Here is a 20,168-nt window from a genome sequence, read left to right on the forward strand (position 1 = left end):
TCTCCTACAGCGACATCTGTGTCATTGTAAAATATCACATTCGACTCCCCAGTAAGGAAAGTAGCTATTAGATGTCTGTCATCACCTAATTTACTCAATTAGCAATCAGCATATAATTGTAATGGACGCCATAAGAGAGAGAAATAATAATCATGGGGAGAAAAGTGAGTTCCGCCTGGGTATCGGTACGCTTTTGAAACACTCAATTTTGTCTTCACTACCGTACGCTTTGCAGTCAGCTTTGAAATTCCAGAAAACACAGAATGAGATGTTGCTATCCATGTGCGAGCACATAAAATGAACTGGTGGACTTGACGGTGAATGGTGGATGGCAGGCTTGAGGAAATGAATTCACGGGACGCATCATCAGTACTGTTCCTTTGCGTCACGGGGTGTTTCCCGGAGGCGGCCAGCTGCAGGATGATCAGCCCCGAGCTTGCGTCCCAAACCCAATTAGTCACGAGAGTCACATTGCTGTCAAGTGGCGGACATCTTAGGGGACTATGCATGGCAGGGGCGTCCTGTTCCCTGAGTCGGGCCTAGGCTGACCGCATACCTCCTATCGTGCTACTTGGGGGCCCATCTGGGGTCCGTTCCTCTTCAGCCAGAGCCACAGGCTGCTTCTTTCTGCTGTCTCTGATAACGGCTTTGACGGCTGTACGCTGGTTATGGCCCCAAACTCCGAAGTCCCTCAGTAGTCTTGTGGTAGATGTTCCCACAAACCCTCTGCGCCCAACTTCCTGGGCAACTGGGCGGACTTCCGCGTTCCAGCCACGATGTCGAGCTTCAGCGGCTAGCACGGAATATCGCAGGTGTTTCCATTCATATGCCTCTTCCATGGAGTCCTCCCAGGGTACAATAAGTTCGAAGATGTATACCTTCTTTAACTCATTCGCTCGCCGCCATTTTCACATTTCGCAATCCCGTTCGCTCCCGGCCGTTTTACTAGATTTTGACTGATTTTGCAAGGCCCACAGAAAATTGTGTTCTATTGCTATAAAAACATGGAACCTATCAAAAGAAAGATTAAAGTCTCTTCTTTCATCAGGAAACAAAAAGTAAGTAAGTTTCTATCTGTTTCCGTTTTGCAGCAATTAGCATTAGAATATAGCTAAGTTTCATCAGTTTTCACAAATCTATTTAAAATTGTAAGTGATTGAACTTTTTTTCTACAGGGCCCTGGTTGATCTCCTTTGCTCTGCTGCCACCTGTTGGCCGTTTGTGTAATAACTACCATTTCTGCAACCGTTCTTTGCAGTTGAGAGGCTGCATCAAAGCCTTCTGTATGCTCTAGCATAAAAACAAAAACAAAAAACCCGTATAAATACGTCTTTGGGACACTTAAAACATTTTAAAAAAAAATGTATTTACACGTTATTGGGAGCAAATGAGTTAAGTAAGGGGACCAGAACACCAAATCAGGCCTCAAGGTGGTGGTGGGCGATCTCTGAGGGAAACACCAGCTTGTTTACCAATATCTGCCAGCATTTTCCAATAACGCGCTAGGCACAGTTGGCTTTTCTCTGATGGTGTAGAGTTGCTCCTGGCAGCTGTAGCGACAAAATGTTCTGATAAAATTGCCTCATTTGACATGTTTTCTTTCATTGTTGTGTAGTATTGCTTTTTCCAACCTTCATGTTTGTCCTCACGTCATCTTGGTCCATTCATTCCCTAAATCGCCACAACCTAATCAGCAGCTACATTGTTGATAAACATGTTGATGTTCGTGTACAAGGGGTCATGATTGTGCTTGCTGATCAACATGATAAACATACAGCATATAATGGTACATTGGTTTGTCCCTTTGCATTTACATTTCAATTCACACAGACATTGCGACCCTGATGTTCAACTTCTCACAATGAGAAAACGATTTGCGTGGCGACGTCACTGTGGTAACTGACACAAAAGAGGCAGCGGGCGAGTCTCTGATGTTAAACTGCACTCACGGGCACACTCAGCAAGCGCATCCCCCATGCTACTCATATGCTAAAAGAGCATCTGCTGCTAACTATCAACCATTGAGCAACAAACATTCTGTGCAAAGCAAACAACAGTCAGTTACTGTAGCGCTTTCACCATCACAGCCTCTTGAGAATAGCTGTAAAAAGTCAGACATTCATATTTCATGCTTGAAATCCAAATATACTTTTCAGTGGTAGTGGGGAATATTTAAGGCCAAGACACAGAAGAACTTGTGGTGTATTTTAGGGCTCAGTTGTATTATTTTTAAAGGTGGAAGTAAGATTTAATAAAAACCTGCTGTGTTCATTGGACAGCCCCAAACACACACTTTGATTTTCTCAATAGGGTCACCTGATTATTTTTTTTTTAAACCTTTGAAGATTTTTCAGGCGCACAGCTCAACATGTAGTGCAGATGCAAACGCAAAAACCAACAACCTTGAAGCGCAGGTGTGACAGAATTCATACTTTTTACATTTGTACATATTGTATGTTTGTGGGCGGCACGGTGGAGGATTGGTTAGCACATCCGCCTCCCAGTTCTGAGGACTCGGGTTCGAGTCCGGGCTCCGGCCTTCCTGGGTGGAGTTTGCATGCTCTCCCCGTGCCTGCGTGGGTCTTCTCCGGGTACTCCAGTCTCCTCCCACATTCCGAAGACACGCATGGCAGGTTAATTGGGCGCTCCGAATTGTTCCTAGTAGGGATGGGCCAATGCCAGCCTTTTTTCAAGTACTCGAGTACTCGTGACGCAGACGAGTACAAGCGAGCGATGGCAGAGCGGGAAGACGTTAAGTGAGTCCTCCTGCCTGTAAGTGGCGCTATAGCTTGCAGCAGTTTTTCACCAAAACTTCACTGGTTTGGAAATACTTCAAAATTGTGAATCTTAAACTAAAAGAGCATTTTTGTGTTTAATTTTGAGTGTTAAGACTATTGAAGAGTGACTGTGCTGTTTTTTTTTTTTTTTGTCAAAATTAAAGGAAATATATTTGTTTAAAAATATCTTTTAGTGATTTTTTTTATTTGTCAAAATGTACTACTGGTATCGGCAGTTGGTATCGGTGAGTACTGAGGGTCTGAGTATCGGTATCGAACATCCCTAGTTCCTAGGCGTGATTGTGAGTCTGGATGGCGTTCGTCTCTGTGTGCCCTGCGATTGGCTGGCAACCAGTCCAGGGTGTAACCCCGCCTACTGCCCAAAGCCAGCTGAGATAGGCTCCAGCACCCCTGCGGCCCTTGTGTGGAATAAGCGGTCAAGAAAATGGATGGATTGATGTATGTTCGTTATTTCCAAATCAAGGTTCTTTATAAAGTGATGAAAAAGTAATTAAAAATAATAATAATAAAAAGATTAAAATGTATTTAACAGACGAGGTTCTTTAATAACAATTTTGTCATGATATGAGTGATTCAGGCTGTTTTGTTTTGTTTTCTTAAAGGAGTAAACCACTTCAGAACCAACTTGTGTGATTGAATAAGCAGCACAACAAAACGACTGTAGCAGTGATAGCATCTCTCAACCACATACGCCGTCTAGTACTAAAAGAAGCATCTAATCTCAATTCTTGTCTGTACCCTTCCCCTATTCTTGTTTGTTTCTCTAGAAATCGCGCCCTTGTCTGCTGCTGATCAGCGACAAACACGTGAGCTGTAAACCATGTCTTCCTCCTCTGTTTGTTTTTGTTCTCTCATCAGACACTATTTTGGTGAAAAACAAAGTGTCTCTTTATATTTCTACACACTGTTTCCTGTGCGATGGGGTTGAAGAACGCTCGTTTCGGAAAAGTGATGACTGACTTACTATGCAGCAATTCTTCAACGATATGCTTCTGCCGGCGTCACATGACTGACCCCCACCCTCATCCACCCACCCAATGCAACCAGGGGATTTAAAAAAATAATAATAATATTGCATTTATAAAAGCACAAAAATGTGCTAATGGCAAAAATAATTGGCCAGGGGAAGTTGCATCCTCAGATCGTTAGGCTAAAAAGAGCACACAAATGTGGCTTTCATGTAGTGTGGTTAAATCTGTGCCCACTATTGATAAGAAGGCTGTGTCATGACCAATGTGTCATGTGTTTGATATGAATGTTTCCACAAGTGATTTTTTTTCTGGGGATTGTGTGACCTCAAGAGGTCACAGATAGTGTAATATAATTGATTGTTTGTCTTTTTACAGTGTGGTATGCACATAGAATATCCATTTTCTTGACCGCGTATTCCTCACAAGGGTCACGGGAGGTGCTGGAGTCTATCTCAGCTGGCTCTGGGCAGTAGGCGGGGTTACACCCTGGACTGGTCGCCAGTCAATCGCAGGGCACACAGAGACGAGCAACCATCCATACTCACAAGCACACCTAAGGACAATTTGGATGCTCAATTAACCTGCCATGCATGTCTTCGGAATGTGGGAGGAGACCGGAGTACCCGGAGAAGACCCACGCGGGCACGGGGAGAACATGCAAACTCCACCCAGGAAGGCCGGAGCCTGGACTCGAACCCGAGTCCTCAGAACTGGGAGGCAGACGTGCAAACCACTCGTCCACCGTGCCGCACACATAGAACAAATATTCTTTATACAATATAAGGCCATGGCAAGATATTAAATTCCTGATATTTTTATACCACAAGCATATCAATTGAGAGGATTTTTTTTTTTTTTTATGACTTCATGACTCAAAAGATGCTCATGACTCTTTGTTTGATCTGCAAACTCACTATGCCCCAAAATACAAAAGGCCCTCATTTTGCAAGTACAACAGGCATATTTATTCAGAGACGGTGCCAATGACTTTGTTTGAAAATATGAACTATTCCGGCAAGAGCCCAAGAGGCTGAGCTGCTCTCGTGACAGACGTTTTTTTTTTTTTAACACAACAGCCAAAACTCCCTCTTTCATTCCCAATACAATGGCCATAAAGACACAAAAAAATGTTAAAAGTTATGTTTCTGCAAAGGGGAGGTACACCATTTCAGGGAAGATTATGAACATGTACCGTATATGGCCACAACATTAGGCACAGCTGCACATTAAACTGAAAGTCCTAAAAATAATCATTTGTATATTGACACAGTACTAATGGGCTTGCTGTTTAAAGTGTATTTAATTTCTACATCATACTGAGAGTTGTTTCATATTTTAGTTACTATGGGAAATAGAAGCAGCCAGCATTTCTACAAGAATCTGCGACCACTATAATAAGTGCATTTTAAATGTCAAGTTCAAATAGGCTACTTGACTATCACTTTAAAAAAAAAGAAGTAATTCTTGATATTCCTTGGTGGAGTTTGCATGTTCTCCGCGTGCCCGCGTGGGTCTTCTCCGGGTACTCCGGTCTCCTCCCACATTCCAAAGACATGCATGGCAGGTTAATTGAGCATCCAAATTGTCCCTAGGTGTGCGTGTGAGTGTGGATGGTTGCTCGTCTCTGTGTGCCCTGCGATTGGTTGGCAACCAATCCAGGGTGTAACCCCGCCTACTGCGCAGAGCCAGCTGAGATAGGCGCCAGCACCCCCCGCGACCCTTGTGAGGAATAAGCGGTCAAGAAAATGGATGGATGGATGGATAATTCTTGATTTTTTTTTTTATTAATTATTTAATTTGTATTTTTATTTTTTCTTAAAAACAGCTCATATGAACGATAACTTATGTGGCAAGTGAATTGTATACAATAAATGTATAGGACATTATGAGTAGGATAGGTTGAAGCCCAAATACGTTTGCAAATGATAAATAAATAAATAAAAAAATAATAATAATAAATAAAAGCGTTGCATGGAAGCGTAGTTAAGGCGCACTTCGGTCGGCCATGCTGTCACGTGATTGGAAGCCTGTTCGGCGCATATAAAGCCGCGCATTGTGCTCGAGCAGCATCAGAGGAGCTCCCGCAAGGAAAAGAGTGGAAAAGAGCCAAGCAGAACGAGGACGTACTGGACGCGACGCGAAAGAACCTGGAGACATTTATCCATCCAACAAGATAATGACTGGAAATCTGGTGGAATGTTGATGAGGAAATTTTAAACACCCCCCCCGAAGGACAAGTCGCGGCATTTGTGAGCTCTGGTGAGCAATTTGGCTGGTTTTGACGAATATAATTGATCGTTATGATGGATAATAAGTTGGATGAATAAGTTAGAACACCTCTTGACAGGCTTTGACACCGATTGGTTGTTTAGATTTAAGTGCACGCTTAAATCCTGGCAGAATATGTCACGTGAAAAGTTAATCAGACGCTTCAATTGGACGTTGCAGTGCTTAAAAAATATATTAGGCAACAAAAAACAGCAACAACAACAACAACTGAATGCTGACCTATATAGTTTTTGTATTACGTTTATAATTTATATCTGTTGTATATAATTCTGGAATGTTGTTTTGGTGCCTAATTTGAGTGTTTTTCCCCATGAAATTTAAGTTTGTTTGCATAAATGAGTAAAAAAAAAAATAGTAAAACACATTAATAAACATTGATTATTCTTATTTATTTGTAGTTAATTTGAAATTTAGTCATTTTGCCTTTCTGAACAGGGAAAAAAAAGGCTTTCTTGGTTAATTCTTGATTCATTTGTGACTTTTCCGAGAAGCTAATTGAGATGACAAAAATTTGGGTAGTCTTATAAAGCATTAATTCAGTTTGGAAATTCAAAATGGTAAAATGTTGATAGATCACTAAAATCGAAAGAATCCGCATTAAAGCAGAACACCAGCTGGCCTCTGAGACAAACAGTTTTTAATGATCTGGGCATTTGGTAATCAATTATCTCCATTTGATGATAAAACTTTGAATGAAATTAATCAGACCATTCATTTAATCGGGCCCCTTCTAATATATATATATATGTTGTATATGCTTTCAGGAACTAAATTATTATCAGTATAACTAAACAAATTTTGTAGCCTAATGGTTTAAAATGTGACACTGTATGTACGTACGTATTTATCTCCAAGATGCTTATCGAGTACGTTTTTTTTTTTTTTCTTAAGCTCATGATTTTGCTACTGTGCACTTAAAATAACAGCTGCACAATGTGCACGCATTTCACCTAAATGATGTCCAGTCTCTGCATGTGCAGCTACAAAAGCACACATGTTGCAGTTTTACAGTTGTTGAAACAATAGCACTTGTGATTGCATGTTTCATCCAAATATGGTTTGTAGTTTTGTGCAGCAAACTACACGTTTCATGGTAGGAGTCAGAATCTTTGGAGCATTTTTTATTTTTTTGTTTTGTTTGTGGATGGCAGCTTGTTTTGTTTTCTCCCCGTGGATAATTCTTTTGATCGTTCATTGGTGTTTGTCTCTGAAAAGGACATTCATAAATTAACAGGAACATTCAGTCCGATACCAAAACATTGTAAAAAATAAATAAATAAATAAATAAATAATAATAATAATAATAACAATAATAATGATAATAATAATAAATAGAATACATAAATTAAGTCTTTAAAAAAATGTCACAAGAAAAACACAAGCATTAGTGTATGACTGGGAATTATTTCGCAATCAACAATATGCAGTATTTTAAGTGTTTTTTCCGTTTTAGAGCTAACGAACAAAGAGAGTTTAGCACAAATGTGGTGATTACATTCATTTCTGCTAGCCCAAATTTAAATAGCTGCTGATCAGGACTGTTGTTTACTTTTGTATCCACTGGCATTTTGGCTGCTGTTTTTATTGACAGCTCATCCTCACGGCCTCTGTGTGCACTTTGACACCTTGCGTGAATCAAATTGCCGGTCCCGGTCATTGCAGTCCATCGCCTAAAGGTCACGCATACACGACCCCTTCATCCCCTGGCTCTTTTCCTTCATTCGTGGTTGAGCTTGCCATTTTTGCAGACCTCCTCCCTTTTCATTTTTGGAGCCATCACAAGCTAAAGGTCAGATGTAAATCTTTTGGATTGAACAGCGCAAATTCACATCCTACCACATTGTTCTCGCTTGCACGCTCGGTGCCTAATGACCATGTCGCTGGACTAAAATGGGTCAGCACAAATCAGCTGGAGAGAGAATTGGGGTGGAAGTTTTCCATTTTTTCCTTTTTTTTTTTTTTTGTGTTATATGTGTGATTTCATCCATGTGATTTCGTTTTTGTGCATACAAATATATGTCATACTCTGATTGGCAGGCTGTGCAAGTATAAATCAGCATTCAAGTCCACAAGCATTTTATTTGAAGACAGTTTCCGCGCGTTCTATGAGATTCTCCGGTTTCCTCCCACATTCCAAAAACATGCATGGCAGGTTGATTGAACACACTAAATTGTCCATAAGTGTGAACATGAGTGTAAATAGTTGTCCGTTCATCTATGGGTGCCCTTGTGATTGGCTGGCAACCAGTTCAGGGGTGTGCCCTGCCAAAAAGACAGCTGGGATGGGCTCCAGCACACCTGCGACTCTCATGAGGATTGGGAAAATAGACGGATGGATATCGCGCATGTATGGGTGATTGTAAACAGATTTTTTTATTACCCTGAGAGATGCCCCTGGCAAAGCCTTCGAAGAGTTATGCATGACACACACATGCACTCCCTGAAGACGACTTTCCTATCCAGCTCGTAAATTGGTAATATCCATTATCACCATTCCAATTGTTTGACAGTTGGCTCTTTTTAAAGACTCTCTGGTCACGTCATTGCAAAAAAATGTTTGCATTAGGGATTTTTTATTTTATTTTTTTTTCATGTGCAAAACTGGTTCAAGTCATAAATGTAATGTCAAAGGATTCTGGCTACAAAACTTTGTAGAATTTATCCCCCGAGAGAAAATGATTTTAAATTGTTCCAAGGGCTTTTGTCTGGTATGGGATGAATCCCGCAACAATGTGCACTTCGCCGGCGGGCACAGTAGACCGCCCTTTAAATGCCAACTTTTTCTTATTTTGTGACCTTTTCAGGGCTTTGAGGTCTGGAAGACTCAGGTCAATTAGTGGAGCCCAGGTTTTAAAGTAAACATGGCGAAGCAGCATTTGGCAGTTATGCTGCACTCAATGGTATAAATCACAAATCTAAATTCTTATAAATGGGCGAGTACCAATACCATGTATCGGTTTCGGTCAGATACCCGGACTTAATTTAAAGGTTTTGGTACTTTCGACTGCCCTCTTCTGGCCGTTTTATAATCAGCAACTAGAAATTAGACGAATGGAAAATTGTCATTATTTTTCATAAATGCTATATTATTATATAGTTGTTGTTTTTTATTCTCTGTTTTTTTTCTTGTTTTTTTTTAGGGGGGGAGTATTTTGTGTATCAAAAGTATGAATGGTATCGGTGACTACTCAAGAATTGAGTACTCATACTAATATCTGTCTGAAAAAGGGGTCATCGAACATCCCTACATTTAGTGTCCGAATCTTTTGGTTGCAAATGTTCTTAAATGTTGTCAAAATATGATCTTCTTCATAATCTCTTTTTGTCCTCTTTGCTCTGTGAATGTCTTCACTTGTTGTGTTTGTTCTAATGTTGTGCTTTTGCTTGTGTGAAGCACATTGAGTTTGCCTGTGTATGAAACGTGCTTTTATAAATAAAGTTGCCTTGCCTTGACATGCATTTAGCCGAGATGCAATTCGGAGATTCGGGTTCTTAATCAACCTTACGTGAACCTGAACAAGATGGATAATTACAAACACATATTTTGTTCCCGTGCACAGCCAAATTATGACACGTGTGATACTTGACTACTTAAACTTTAATTGGCTAATAAATTCAGGATGTACTCAAAGTTTCCATCTCAAGCATTCATAACAATGAACTTGGGAGCCTGTTTGAAAGCTCCTCTAAACACATACAGCTTATTTATTTATTTTTTTTTACTTGTCCTACATGATGATTTGTCTATTTTCTCCCCAGGACATACATCTTGCAAAAGGAATCCAGGCCAAAAGCAATAACGTGTGGAAAATGGCGATGTGAGATTGTGTATGTTGAGACTGCTGCCGTGCCTTTGAGCGAAAGAAGCTCCCATTCTTCCACAATGAAGGCCATCGCTTTGCTCTGTTTCCTGATGGTTGCGGAGGTGGAGGCCTCTCGCTTCATCCGGGACTCCCCGACTGTGCCTGACATCTCCGAAGTCTTCGAGAATAATTCTTCCGCCGCGCGACAACCCCCACAGCCGGCCCGGCCGAGGGGCTCCTTCCCCCCCATGTGCGTAAAGCCCACAGAGATTAAGCACGCCTTCAAGTACGTCAACACCATTGTGTCCTGCCTGATCTTTGTGGTCGGGATCATTGGCAACTCCACGCTGCTGAGAATTATATACAAGAACAAGTGTATGAGGAATGGACCCAACGTCCTGATTGGCAGCCTGGCACTGGGGGACCTACTTTATATCATCATCGCCATCCCCATCAATGTGTATAAGGTAAAGAAAAAAAATGTGTGCGTTTGGATTGCTCTCTGTGGATTTGCACATTTTATGTTGCCCTAGAGCAGTGCTTCTCAATTATTTTCTGTCATGCCCCCCCCCCCCCCTTTGTAAGAATAAAACATCTTGCGCCCCCACCCCACCCCCACGTAGTATAATTTGTCTATAAAATTGTTATAAGCACACCTCTGCATAACACTGTATCCGCATTAACGTATAAGAGAATTAAAAAAAAAAAAAAGAAAGAAATATGGACCAACTTACAACAAAGAATAGCTTTATTAACTGTAACAGAAAAGATTTAAAGTGCATCTGAAATTCAAAAATTTAATTAAATCCTTAATTAAACTATAAACATTTTTTGACTGACCATTTCAAACCTTCTTATACGGAAAAATAAAATTACATAAAATCAATAAATAACAATGCATTCAAACTGATCACCAACATTAAGTCAGGAGCACAATATTTAAAAAAAACAAAAAAATAAAAAATAACAAAAATAACAAAAAAACCTTTAACCTGCAAAACAAAAATCTAAAATAATTTGTGATTTATTTTTTTTTTTTTGCTGTGTGCAAAGAGCGCATGCTCAGTGCAAACAAAACCCCGACACCACCGAGCGAATGCTCCCTGCGCACACTCTGCCAATAAGGAGAGCGCCACTGCCCCCTAATGTAGTGGAGGTGCAATTGCACTTTATTCTAGGACAGTAAAAAAATGAAAATAAAAAATACAAAAAATAAAAAGCATGTTCCCCGAGGTCAAACGCGCCCCCCTTGATGGAGCCTCGCGCCCCTCTGGGGGGGCCCGCCCCACTATTTGAGAAGCACTGCCCTAGAGACAGGCAGTGTTACGGATTTAGGAATGCAATCTGTCATTTAAGGACTGTTTGAGATGCTCTCGAGCTAGGAAATTGAAATAATTCACTTAGCCACAGTTTTGTTAGTGATGGAGGTCATGTCTCGGCTATGGACCGACCATGTTAATTACAACATTTTCATCACAGCTTGTGGGCAAAGCATGGTGGGACTCTTGGCCTCTGCCGATAAAAATTACATTGTTATATTCTACTCCTCCAAATGCTTAGATTTTATCTAAACTTTGTCACGGGTAAGGACGTGAACTAATTGGTCTTTGAGGGATGGAAACTTCCCACTGCCCCACGGTGGTGTGCTTCGCCACAAAAATGGGTTATTATCGGTTCTCAGTTAGTCAGTATATATATATATATATATACATATATATATATATATATATATATATACATACATATATATATATATATATATATATATACATATATATATATATATATATATATATATATATACTTCATTTTAAAGAATAGATCACTGTTAATATGAAAATAAAAATGCAATGATCTGTCACCAGTGTCTTACAAATGCAATTATGCCATCTAATGGCAGAAAAATGACCTCAATACAAATTATTTTACGCTTGTTTTTATTTTTTATTTTTACAGTACTTCCTCTTAATTTTAACTCAGTTTTATGAATTATGAGATTACTGTATCAATGACTAAAAGATGCAGCCATATTTCATTGTGAGTTTAACATTTTTCCACTTTTTTTGTTAACAAGCGTGTGAAACTTTAGAAAATAAATATTTTATTGTACATTCAGAACCCATCCCTTTATGTGACAGTATGAATGCAGAATTTTTATACGATGTAAAGTTAACAGTGGTTTAGTGGCGAGTCTATTATCAGTATATAGTGGCAGCAATTGAGGAGGGAGGAAATCAAATGTTTCCTCTATTACAGTGGAGCTCCAAATACACGACTCGGCACCATTTGCAGATTTTTTTTCTTTCAATATTTACCTTTTTTTGTTTGTTTTAGAGGTTTTTTTGGTCGTGAAACCCCTTTCCATGTGAAAATATGTATTGAAGGTCTATCAATGTTGCACATGCACCGACTCTTCTATCACCCTATACTTTTTTTTTTTTTCCTTTTTTTTTTTTTTTTTTTTAGAGCTCAGAATTGTTCATTCGGTAGTCTTACCGATTCAACGTCTTATCATCATTGCTCTTTTTTTTTGTGTGTGTGTGTGTGTGCGTGCGTTTGCGTGTGTGCGTTTGCGTGCGTGCGTTTGCGTGCGTGCGTGCGCGTGCGTGCGTGTGCGTGCAAATACGTATAAATTTATACTCATTAATTCACCTAAAGCCTTATAAATATCCCATTACCCTTCGCCTTAACCAGGTACTTCAGAATCTTGCCAGAGTCGTGAGGTTTAAATGGTCAGGAGACCAAAGAAAAGGTCAGAAAAAAATAAAGAGAAAAGAAAGATAAATCAAAGTGAAATCCAGCACCGACCAAACACTTCCTGCCTTCCCCATGATTACAAAATCAAAGTCTTACGCCAACCCCGGAAGCCTCTAAATTCCAGCAAATTTAGCGAGATCTCAAGAGACCAGAGGAAAAACCAAAGAGAGGAAGGAGGGAAGGACCCTATACTACAATTTGAGCAATTAAATAATTAACATTTTGAATGAGTGGATTTTTGTGGGGGTAAAATGCACAAAATCAGTCCTTGCACTTAACCCAGATACTGTATGCTAATCACAAAACTCTGGACAGGAATAGTATAATTTCCTTAATCAAATTGGATGACTGGAATTCTTAGTATTTCTGTTACTTTGGTGTAGTACAGCTAAGTCTGTAACGCTGGAACGTAAGATGACATTTTAATAATAAGCTGTCAGCGCGTGTTAAAAAGACCATTGAGGTTTAGGATGTTGAACTTTTTTTTTTTTTTTTCTTCTCAAGACACAATCATTTGAGACACTGCCCTGATGCTGAACTGATTTGATCAGCCCCTGGGAGAAATAATTTATCTGAAAGGAGACACGCTGCACTGTTATTTTTGGCATGGACTACCATATTAAAGGAGAAAAACAGAGCAATACAATTGAACCACAATGTAATAAACCATTCCCTAACCGCAAATGTGTCTGTGTTTATTACCGTCTGCAGCTAATAGCAGAGGACTGGCCATTCGGAGTATATGTCTGCAAGATGATACCATTCATCCAAAAAGCATCAGTGGGTATCACAGTTCTCAGCCTGTGCGCGCTAAGTGTGGACCGGTGCGTATGTTCGTAATCCACAAACAAACAAGTGCGTGCGACTGAAGTGCGAGCAAGTGGCTGACAACAAACGTGTGCATTGCATGTGCAGCTACCACGCGGTCACATCATGGAGCAGGGTGAAGGGCATGGGCATCCCCGTGTGGAAAGCGGTGGAGGTGACGCTGATCTGGGTGATCGCCTTGCTGCTAGCGGTCCCCGAGGCGCTCGCGTTTGACATGCTGGAGATGCCGTACAGAGGCAACAAGCTGCGTGTGTGTCTGCTGCATCCAGAGCAGAACTCCAACTTTATCAAGGTAGGCAGTAGGGGTGTGAATTGCCTCGTAACTGACCATTCGATTCGTATCACGACTCACAGGTCACGATTCGATTCAATACCGATTAATCCCGATACTAATTTATAAATCGGTTGTTACAATTTTTTATTTATTTTTACTTCAAATTTAGAAAATACTAATCGGTAAACTTGTCCAGTGTAAGATTTGTATGAAAATGTATTCTTTATTTATCTGAAACTCAAGTCTTATACAGGTTGTAATCTGTTTCATGTTTGAACAGCGTTGAAATAAAATATTAAGGCTTAATGTTCCATTAATTAATATAACATTCTTCCATGCTTAAGTTGTGAACCCTAACCCGAAGTAAGACATTTTGTTGAATATTTTTATATTAAAAATGGAAGTTAAAAAATCGATTCAGCCGCCTATTGAATCGATTCGAGAATTGCGTGATTTAATATCGCAATATATTGCCGAATCGATTTTTTTTTAACACCCCTAGTAGGCAATATTGTAGATCAGGTGTCACCACTTTGATTGGCCAGGAGTCGGCTATTTTCCGTCCTATAACAGCGCAAACGCACATTTATGCCCACTTACAACTGTGCAAAATTTATTTTAAAAAAATAAAATAAATCCATAAAATATATAAAGTACCAAAACATTTGTAAATTGTTGTAGGTTTGGTTTTATGTCACCAAATATGGTTCCTTGTGCAACAATGAAATATGACAAACAAAAACTGTTTGTGGAATATTGACAGAATAAAGAAGGGGGATACAGCTAGTAATGTTTAAGAACTTGATTGAGTTGTTCATATACTCAATCGTTTGAAAATGCACTTCCTTTGAGCGTGTTTGCATCGTTCCAGTTCTACCAGGATGTAAAAGACTGGTGGCTGTTCGGCTTCTACTTCTGCCTACCACTTGCCTGCACAGGAATCTTCTACAGCCTCATGTCCTGCGAGATGCTGAGTCGCAAGAAAGGCATGCGGATTGCACTCAATGACCACATGAAACAGGTATGACTGAAAACATTGTACTACACATGGTAGAAAAAATTTATTTGTGCCGGTGGAAATAAAACTTGCACATATTATATATATATATATATATATATATATATATATATATATATATATATATATATATATATATATATATATATATATATATATATATATATATATATATTAAAAAAAGATGACAATATTGTAAAAAAAAAAAAAAAAAAGAGCTCATACTAAAAAAAGCACAATATTGTGCTTTTGTACATAACAGCAATGCATATAAACCACCTACAATCTCAAATAACAATATTGAGGCACTTACTAAGTAATGCAAGTACACATTGATCGCTTCACAAGCAAATTAGGCTCCCCTTCATCTGACAATTAGCATAGATTTTAAACATAGAAGGCCAAAACATCCCTTACGAAAATTAAATTGCACTAATAAACGAGCTACTAGAGGGTGCTAGAACTGCACAAATGGAAATCAACCTGACTTTTTTTAACAGATGTGTTCCTTTTTAAAGATTGTGAAAATGACGACGACGATATCACGATATTGCCCTTCTTGTTACAACCCTAGTGGATAACGTGTACCAAAAAGAAGAATGACTTAAATACCACTACTTGGTCTCCAAACTCCTAGGGGTCCACGTTATTATTTAAAATACATTCATAAAGAGAGGACAAAATAGTGCATAACTATATATGACAACCACTATGCCAACAAAACAAGCCATCTGAGTGAATAAATGTACATTTAATTTGGGCAAATGAAAAATGAACAAGAAGTGTGCAAAGCATTGTGATGCATCGATAACTGAATCTGCCCTAGTAGTTGTGGTCACCCTAAAAGCCCCCAAATTGAACACCATTATGTGTTTGTCTAGAGGAGGGAAGTGGCCAAGACGGTGTTCTGCCTTGTGTTGATTTTCGCTCTCTGCTGGCTGCCACTTCACCTCAGCCGTATTCTGAAGAAAACAGTCTACGACCAAAATGACCCCAACCGCTGTGAACTCCTCAGGTAGGCAAATACGCTTGCGCACGTCACGAGAACCCATTGTTCTGCGTCTTGTGACTTCCTGTTGAATTGACCGTAAACCCCTGTCATCACTTCCCACTCCCTCTTTTCAGTTTCCTCTTAGTGATGGATTACATTGGCATCAACATGGCTTCCCTGAACTCCTGCATTAACCCCATTGCCCTCTACTTTGTCAGTCAGAAGTTCAAAAACTGCTTCCAGGTGAGATTGCCAAGACACAACTCAAAATAAAGTTGTCAAGCTAGATGGAAATCAACAGAAAGGAGGAAGTTGGCTTCTGGCAAACACATTTTAAAGCTAATACTTAAATTCACAGTTAGCATTTATAAAAGTGAAAATGCAGAATAATGGCACACAAACACGATGTTGGTTGACTTCAGTGTCTTTGTGGAGCCGGTGTGGGCTCATTTCGCAGTCAGCGACATTTTGAATCCGAGTACAAATTGTTGCGGAATCGATATGCGTTGACTTGCGTGGTTACTAGCCCATAGCGTAGCCTCCCTTTTGGAAAAACAGAAGCAGTATAGAAAATAGCAATAGAAATAATATAAACGCCTTACAAGAGGCTGCCATGTTTCGCCACCATATTCCTGCTACGGATGTAGCCAAAGGACAACTTTCCAAACGCAGCGGATACCAGAATTAAAACTACTTCCTGTCTAAATTTGTGTCAAAGTGTCTAAGTTACTATCCTAATACTGGTGTTCGACCCATTGAGCTTTTTAGTGGCATTTTGTTATAATACGGGGCCGGAGTGAGGTGAATGGAACAGCCAACTTGTTTAGCACTGTTGAACCAAGTTAGCATAACTGTCACCCAAGCTAGCATTTAGCATTAGCTAAAGCAGGGGTGTCCAAACTTTTTCATTTGAGGGCCACATACAGAAAATCGGAAGGACGCAAAGGCTACAAAATGTTATGAAGAGAAATTGTGTTTAGTCCTAAAAATTGTACAAATAATTTATTTGTGCTTTTGCATATTTAGAAAACTGCTACAGTATATAAACCAATTTATTTGTAATATGGCAGTAGTGTTATTATAGTTTTGGAATTTTTATTTTTATTTTTTCTTTTATTTTTTTAATTTGTTAGTTTAATTGGTTTTTAGGGTGGTTCTGTTGTTTTTTTGATTAGTTTTAGTTCTTTAATAAATGCTTAGTTTTAGTTTAGTTAGTTTCAGTATTAGTTTAATTTTTTTTTTATGTTACACCATGCGCCCAAGGTGTTTTTTAAATGACGTCATTATCCGGTTTATATCAAAATAAATCTAATAAAAATCACATTTACAATCATTCCCAAAGTCTCATGCATTAAATTAATTACCAAAGACTAAAACGAAGGACACTTTTGCTATAATTATAGTTTGTTTTATTTTAGTTAGTTTTGTAAACATAAAATGTAGTTTCAGTTAGTTTTTTTTTTTAAAAGCATCTTTGTTTTTATTTTATTTCGTTAACAAAATTGTTTTTTGAATTTTTGTTTTTTCGTTAGTTTTAATTAACTAAAATAACTTTTAATAGCACCTGTGTTTTTTGACACCCTCCCTTCTTACTTTGACCATCTCCAAACATTTTTGTTTTTATTTTACTTGAACTCAGTCAAATGTCATTTTTAGCATATGTCGCGGGCCACTAAAAAATGGACGGCGGGCCGCAAATGGCCCCCGGGCCGTAGTTTGGACACCACTGAGCTAAAGTATCACAAGGCGACAAGATTTAGCCAACACCCCATAATACAAGATTGTATACTGTAACTTTACTTTACAGTGTGTCTTATTTACAGTAATTGTCCAGTCATTATCTGTATTTCTATTGTGCAAAGTCTTTCATAACTATCAAGCAAAATGAGCACATTAATTATACAACACATCCCCATTGTGTGCCAATGCATGTGTTCACCCATGGGAAAGTCCCCGAGGGCCGACTAATTGGCTCCCTACGGATAAGACCTTTCCTGCACGAAACATGATTAATAATAACAATTGTGTCCTCGCAGTCTTGCCTGTGCTGCTGGTGCTATGGAACATCGATGCTGGATGAGCGAGGTTCCGTCCCTGGGTGGAAGGGCTCCTGCCACGGCAATGGACTCGATCGCTCCAGCTCCCGCTCCAGTCAGAAATACACAAGCTCCTCATAAACATACACACGATTAACCTGCGCTTCTTTTCCAATGTGGACGCGATATCAGTGCAATGTTGAAATCTTCGAGACTTCAATTTCGAAGTGGACTGAAAGATATCAAAGGGGTCAGCCCAAAACTGGACTGTACCTGCAGCGGGACGGCACCGAGGCGTTCCGTTCACATTCCACACCGAGGCTCCTTACGGCTGAATGCTGCTCAGAGGATGCTAAATGCATTTATTAAAGTCCTAGTCAACGTCTGGACAGTATTAATTCCATGCAAAATTGCATAAACATACACATATGAGTGTGAATATATACACTGTATTTATAACTACATCTATCTACTTTGTATCTATATGTATATCTACATCTATAGATTTGCTATGTGCATATAAATGTACTGTATATACTTGTATATTTTATCTGTCTAGCGAGAGATATAGCCACTATCAAATAAGAGCCCCGAGGCTTTCATAAGCTCAGAGAGAAGTCAATGTGGGAAAAGAAGACCCAGATGTCATTGCTTTGAAAATGGCAAATCATGCTTCTGCATATGAATAGAATCAGTATGCAAAAGCTGCCTTCAACGTCATGCCAGAGAAATCGTGGCGATGTCACGTTGTCAAATGTCAAGCGAAGGGGAGCTGTTTTGAAAAAGATATAATGTACCAGATCATTGACATTTGGTGACAGTGAGGAGGTCATAATGGCTGCTATTATTTCATTATTCCTGCTTGTTATTGCTCGTTCCAGTGTATGACATCTTGTCTTATGACGGCGACTGTTGCAAGGCAAAATTAGTTAAGAGGATCCTCGTGCTGTCTTGTTATTATTTTCACCTCCGTTGCTATGTGGTTGCTGTTGTTACGACTTTTGGCTCGGCCCCATCGGCCACAACAGGAAACCGCTTCAAAGAGATTAATTGAAAATTTGTTCAATTAGTTGTGAAGGACTGTGCTGTTTTTAAGAAGCACTTTTTTTTTTGCTCATGTTTATACATCTTTATGAAGCATATGTTTTATACAATATCATTCTATTAAATGTATTGCGTGGACTGGAAGTCAACTTTTTGAAATCTTCTGCATTTCTAAACGAGAGACCTTACAATGTGAACGACAGTATGTTTTTAAAGAGATGTAGCAAGAATATCTAGAAAGCTCGCTCAGCATTTGTGACTAAACTTTTTGTGCCATTATACCGTACACGGCCTGGACACGAATGCCGGGACACCTGACTATTACAGGAACTTTGAATGGAATAAAAGTGACAACACTGTCTCTACAAGATGTTGGAGTATGATTTTTTTTTTGTAAAAGGTTAGAGGTCATTACTCAATACTGTACAATGCTTAATGGGAGCATCCCAAATGGGATTATGGTCAAGTTTCTTGCAAACATGCCTTGACGTACAAAACGACAAGCTAGCACAGAACACATCGAGCGGGACAGGAAGACCGACGCAATTTCAAAATAAATTTCCGGGTACTTTTCAGAATAAAACACTCGCCCGCTCCTATTTCGCAATCATTTTCGGCAAAACGTCACAATGCTTTAGGCTTAATTCACTGTTTAAACACCGGCGAACATGGACGAGGATTTATAATCGAGGTGGAAAGCAACACAATTATATATATGACACGGCACATCCTTTTTAAAAGGACAATTTAAAAAGGAATACTGCATGGAACGACATTCTGACGGAAGTAAGTTTTTGCCCATCACTGTAATAATAAACGGGTCAAGTACCGACGTAATTTGTCACTGATGGACTACCTTTATTTATTTATTTTTTGACGATTGACAGAATGCACACTCGGTCTGTTAGGCCTAAAATAGTGGCGACAAAGTGATGACGGAACTGCGGTTAAAATAAAACGACGGTTTGATGATTACAGTTTGGTTCGTCTTTATAAAAAAAATAATGAAAATAAAATAAAAAAATAATTTAAAAAAAAAAAAAGAGCAAAAATATACTCCACCATTAAGAAATAACACACAAAACCAACATGTGCTCATGGTGCTTTCAGTGAAGAGGGGAGAATGTTCAACAGCTCCTCCATTGAACAAGAGTCTCCAACCAAAATAGCAATCTTATTCAGATATTTTTATTTGGTCTATTTTCTAATTTAAACTGAATTTAAAAAGTGGGTGTACTCCAAGGCTTGATATGTCTTTTTGACTGAACTTTTGAAGGGATTCCTTGTACTTGTCAACACCTTAAAATCATACATTACTATCTGGTGACTTCTTTTTTTTTTTTTTTTAAATAAACTTGA

The 20,168-nt window shown here is 39.1% G+C and overlaps 1 protein-coding gene across 1 annotated transcript; it reads left to right on the forward strand.

Moving 5' to 3' along the window:
* Positions 1-5,831: 5,831 nt before the first annotated feature.
* Positions 5,832-19,648, forward strand: LOC144025897 (endothelin receptor type B-like). The gene is made up of 8 exons (XM_077532298.1): positions 5,832-6,028; positions 9,818-10,328; positions 13,330-13,442; positions 13,534-13,738; positions 14,592-14,741; positions 15,620-15,753; positions 15,864-15,972; positions 17,766-19,648. The coding sequence occupies exons 2-8, from the start codon at positions 9,942-9,944 to the stop codon at positions 17,904-17,906; spliced, it is 1,239 nt and encodes a 412-aa protein (XP_077388424.1). The 5' UTR covers positions 5,832-6,028; positions 9,818-9,941; the 3' UTR covers positions 17,907-19,648.
* Positions 19,649-20,168: the final 520 nt, after the last annotated feature.

The sequence above is a fragment of the Festucalex cinctus genome, chromosome 9 (genome assembly GCF_051991245.1).
Source record: "Festucalex cinctus isolate MCC-2025b chromosome 9, RoL_Fcin_1.0, whole genome shotgun sequence".
NCBI lineage: Eukaryota > Metazoa > Chordata > Actinopteri > Syngnathiformes > Syngnathidae > Festucalex > Festucalex cinctus.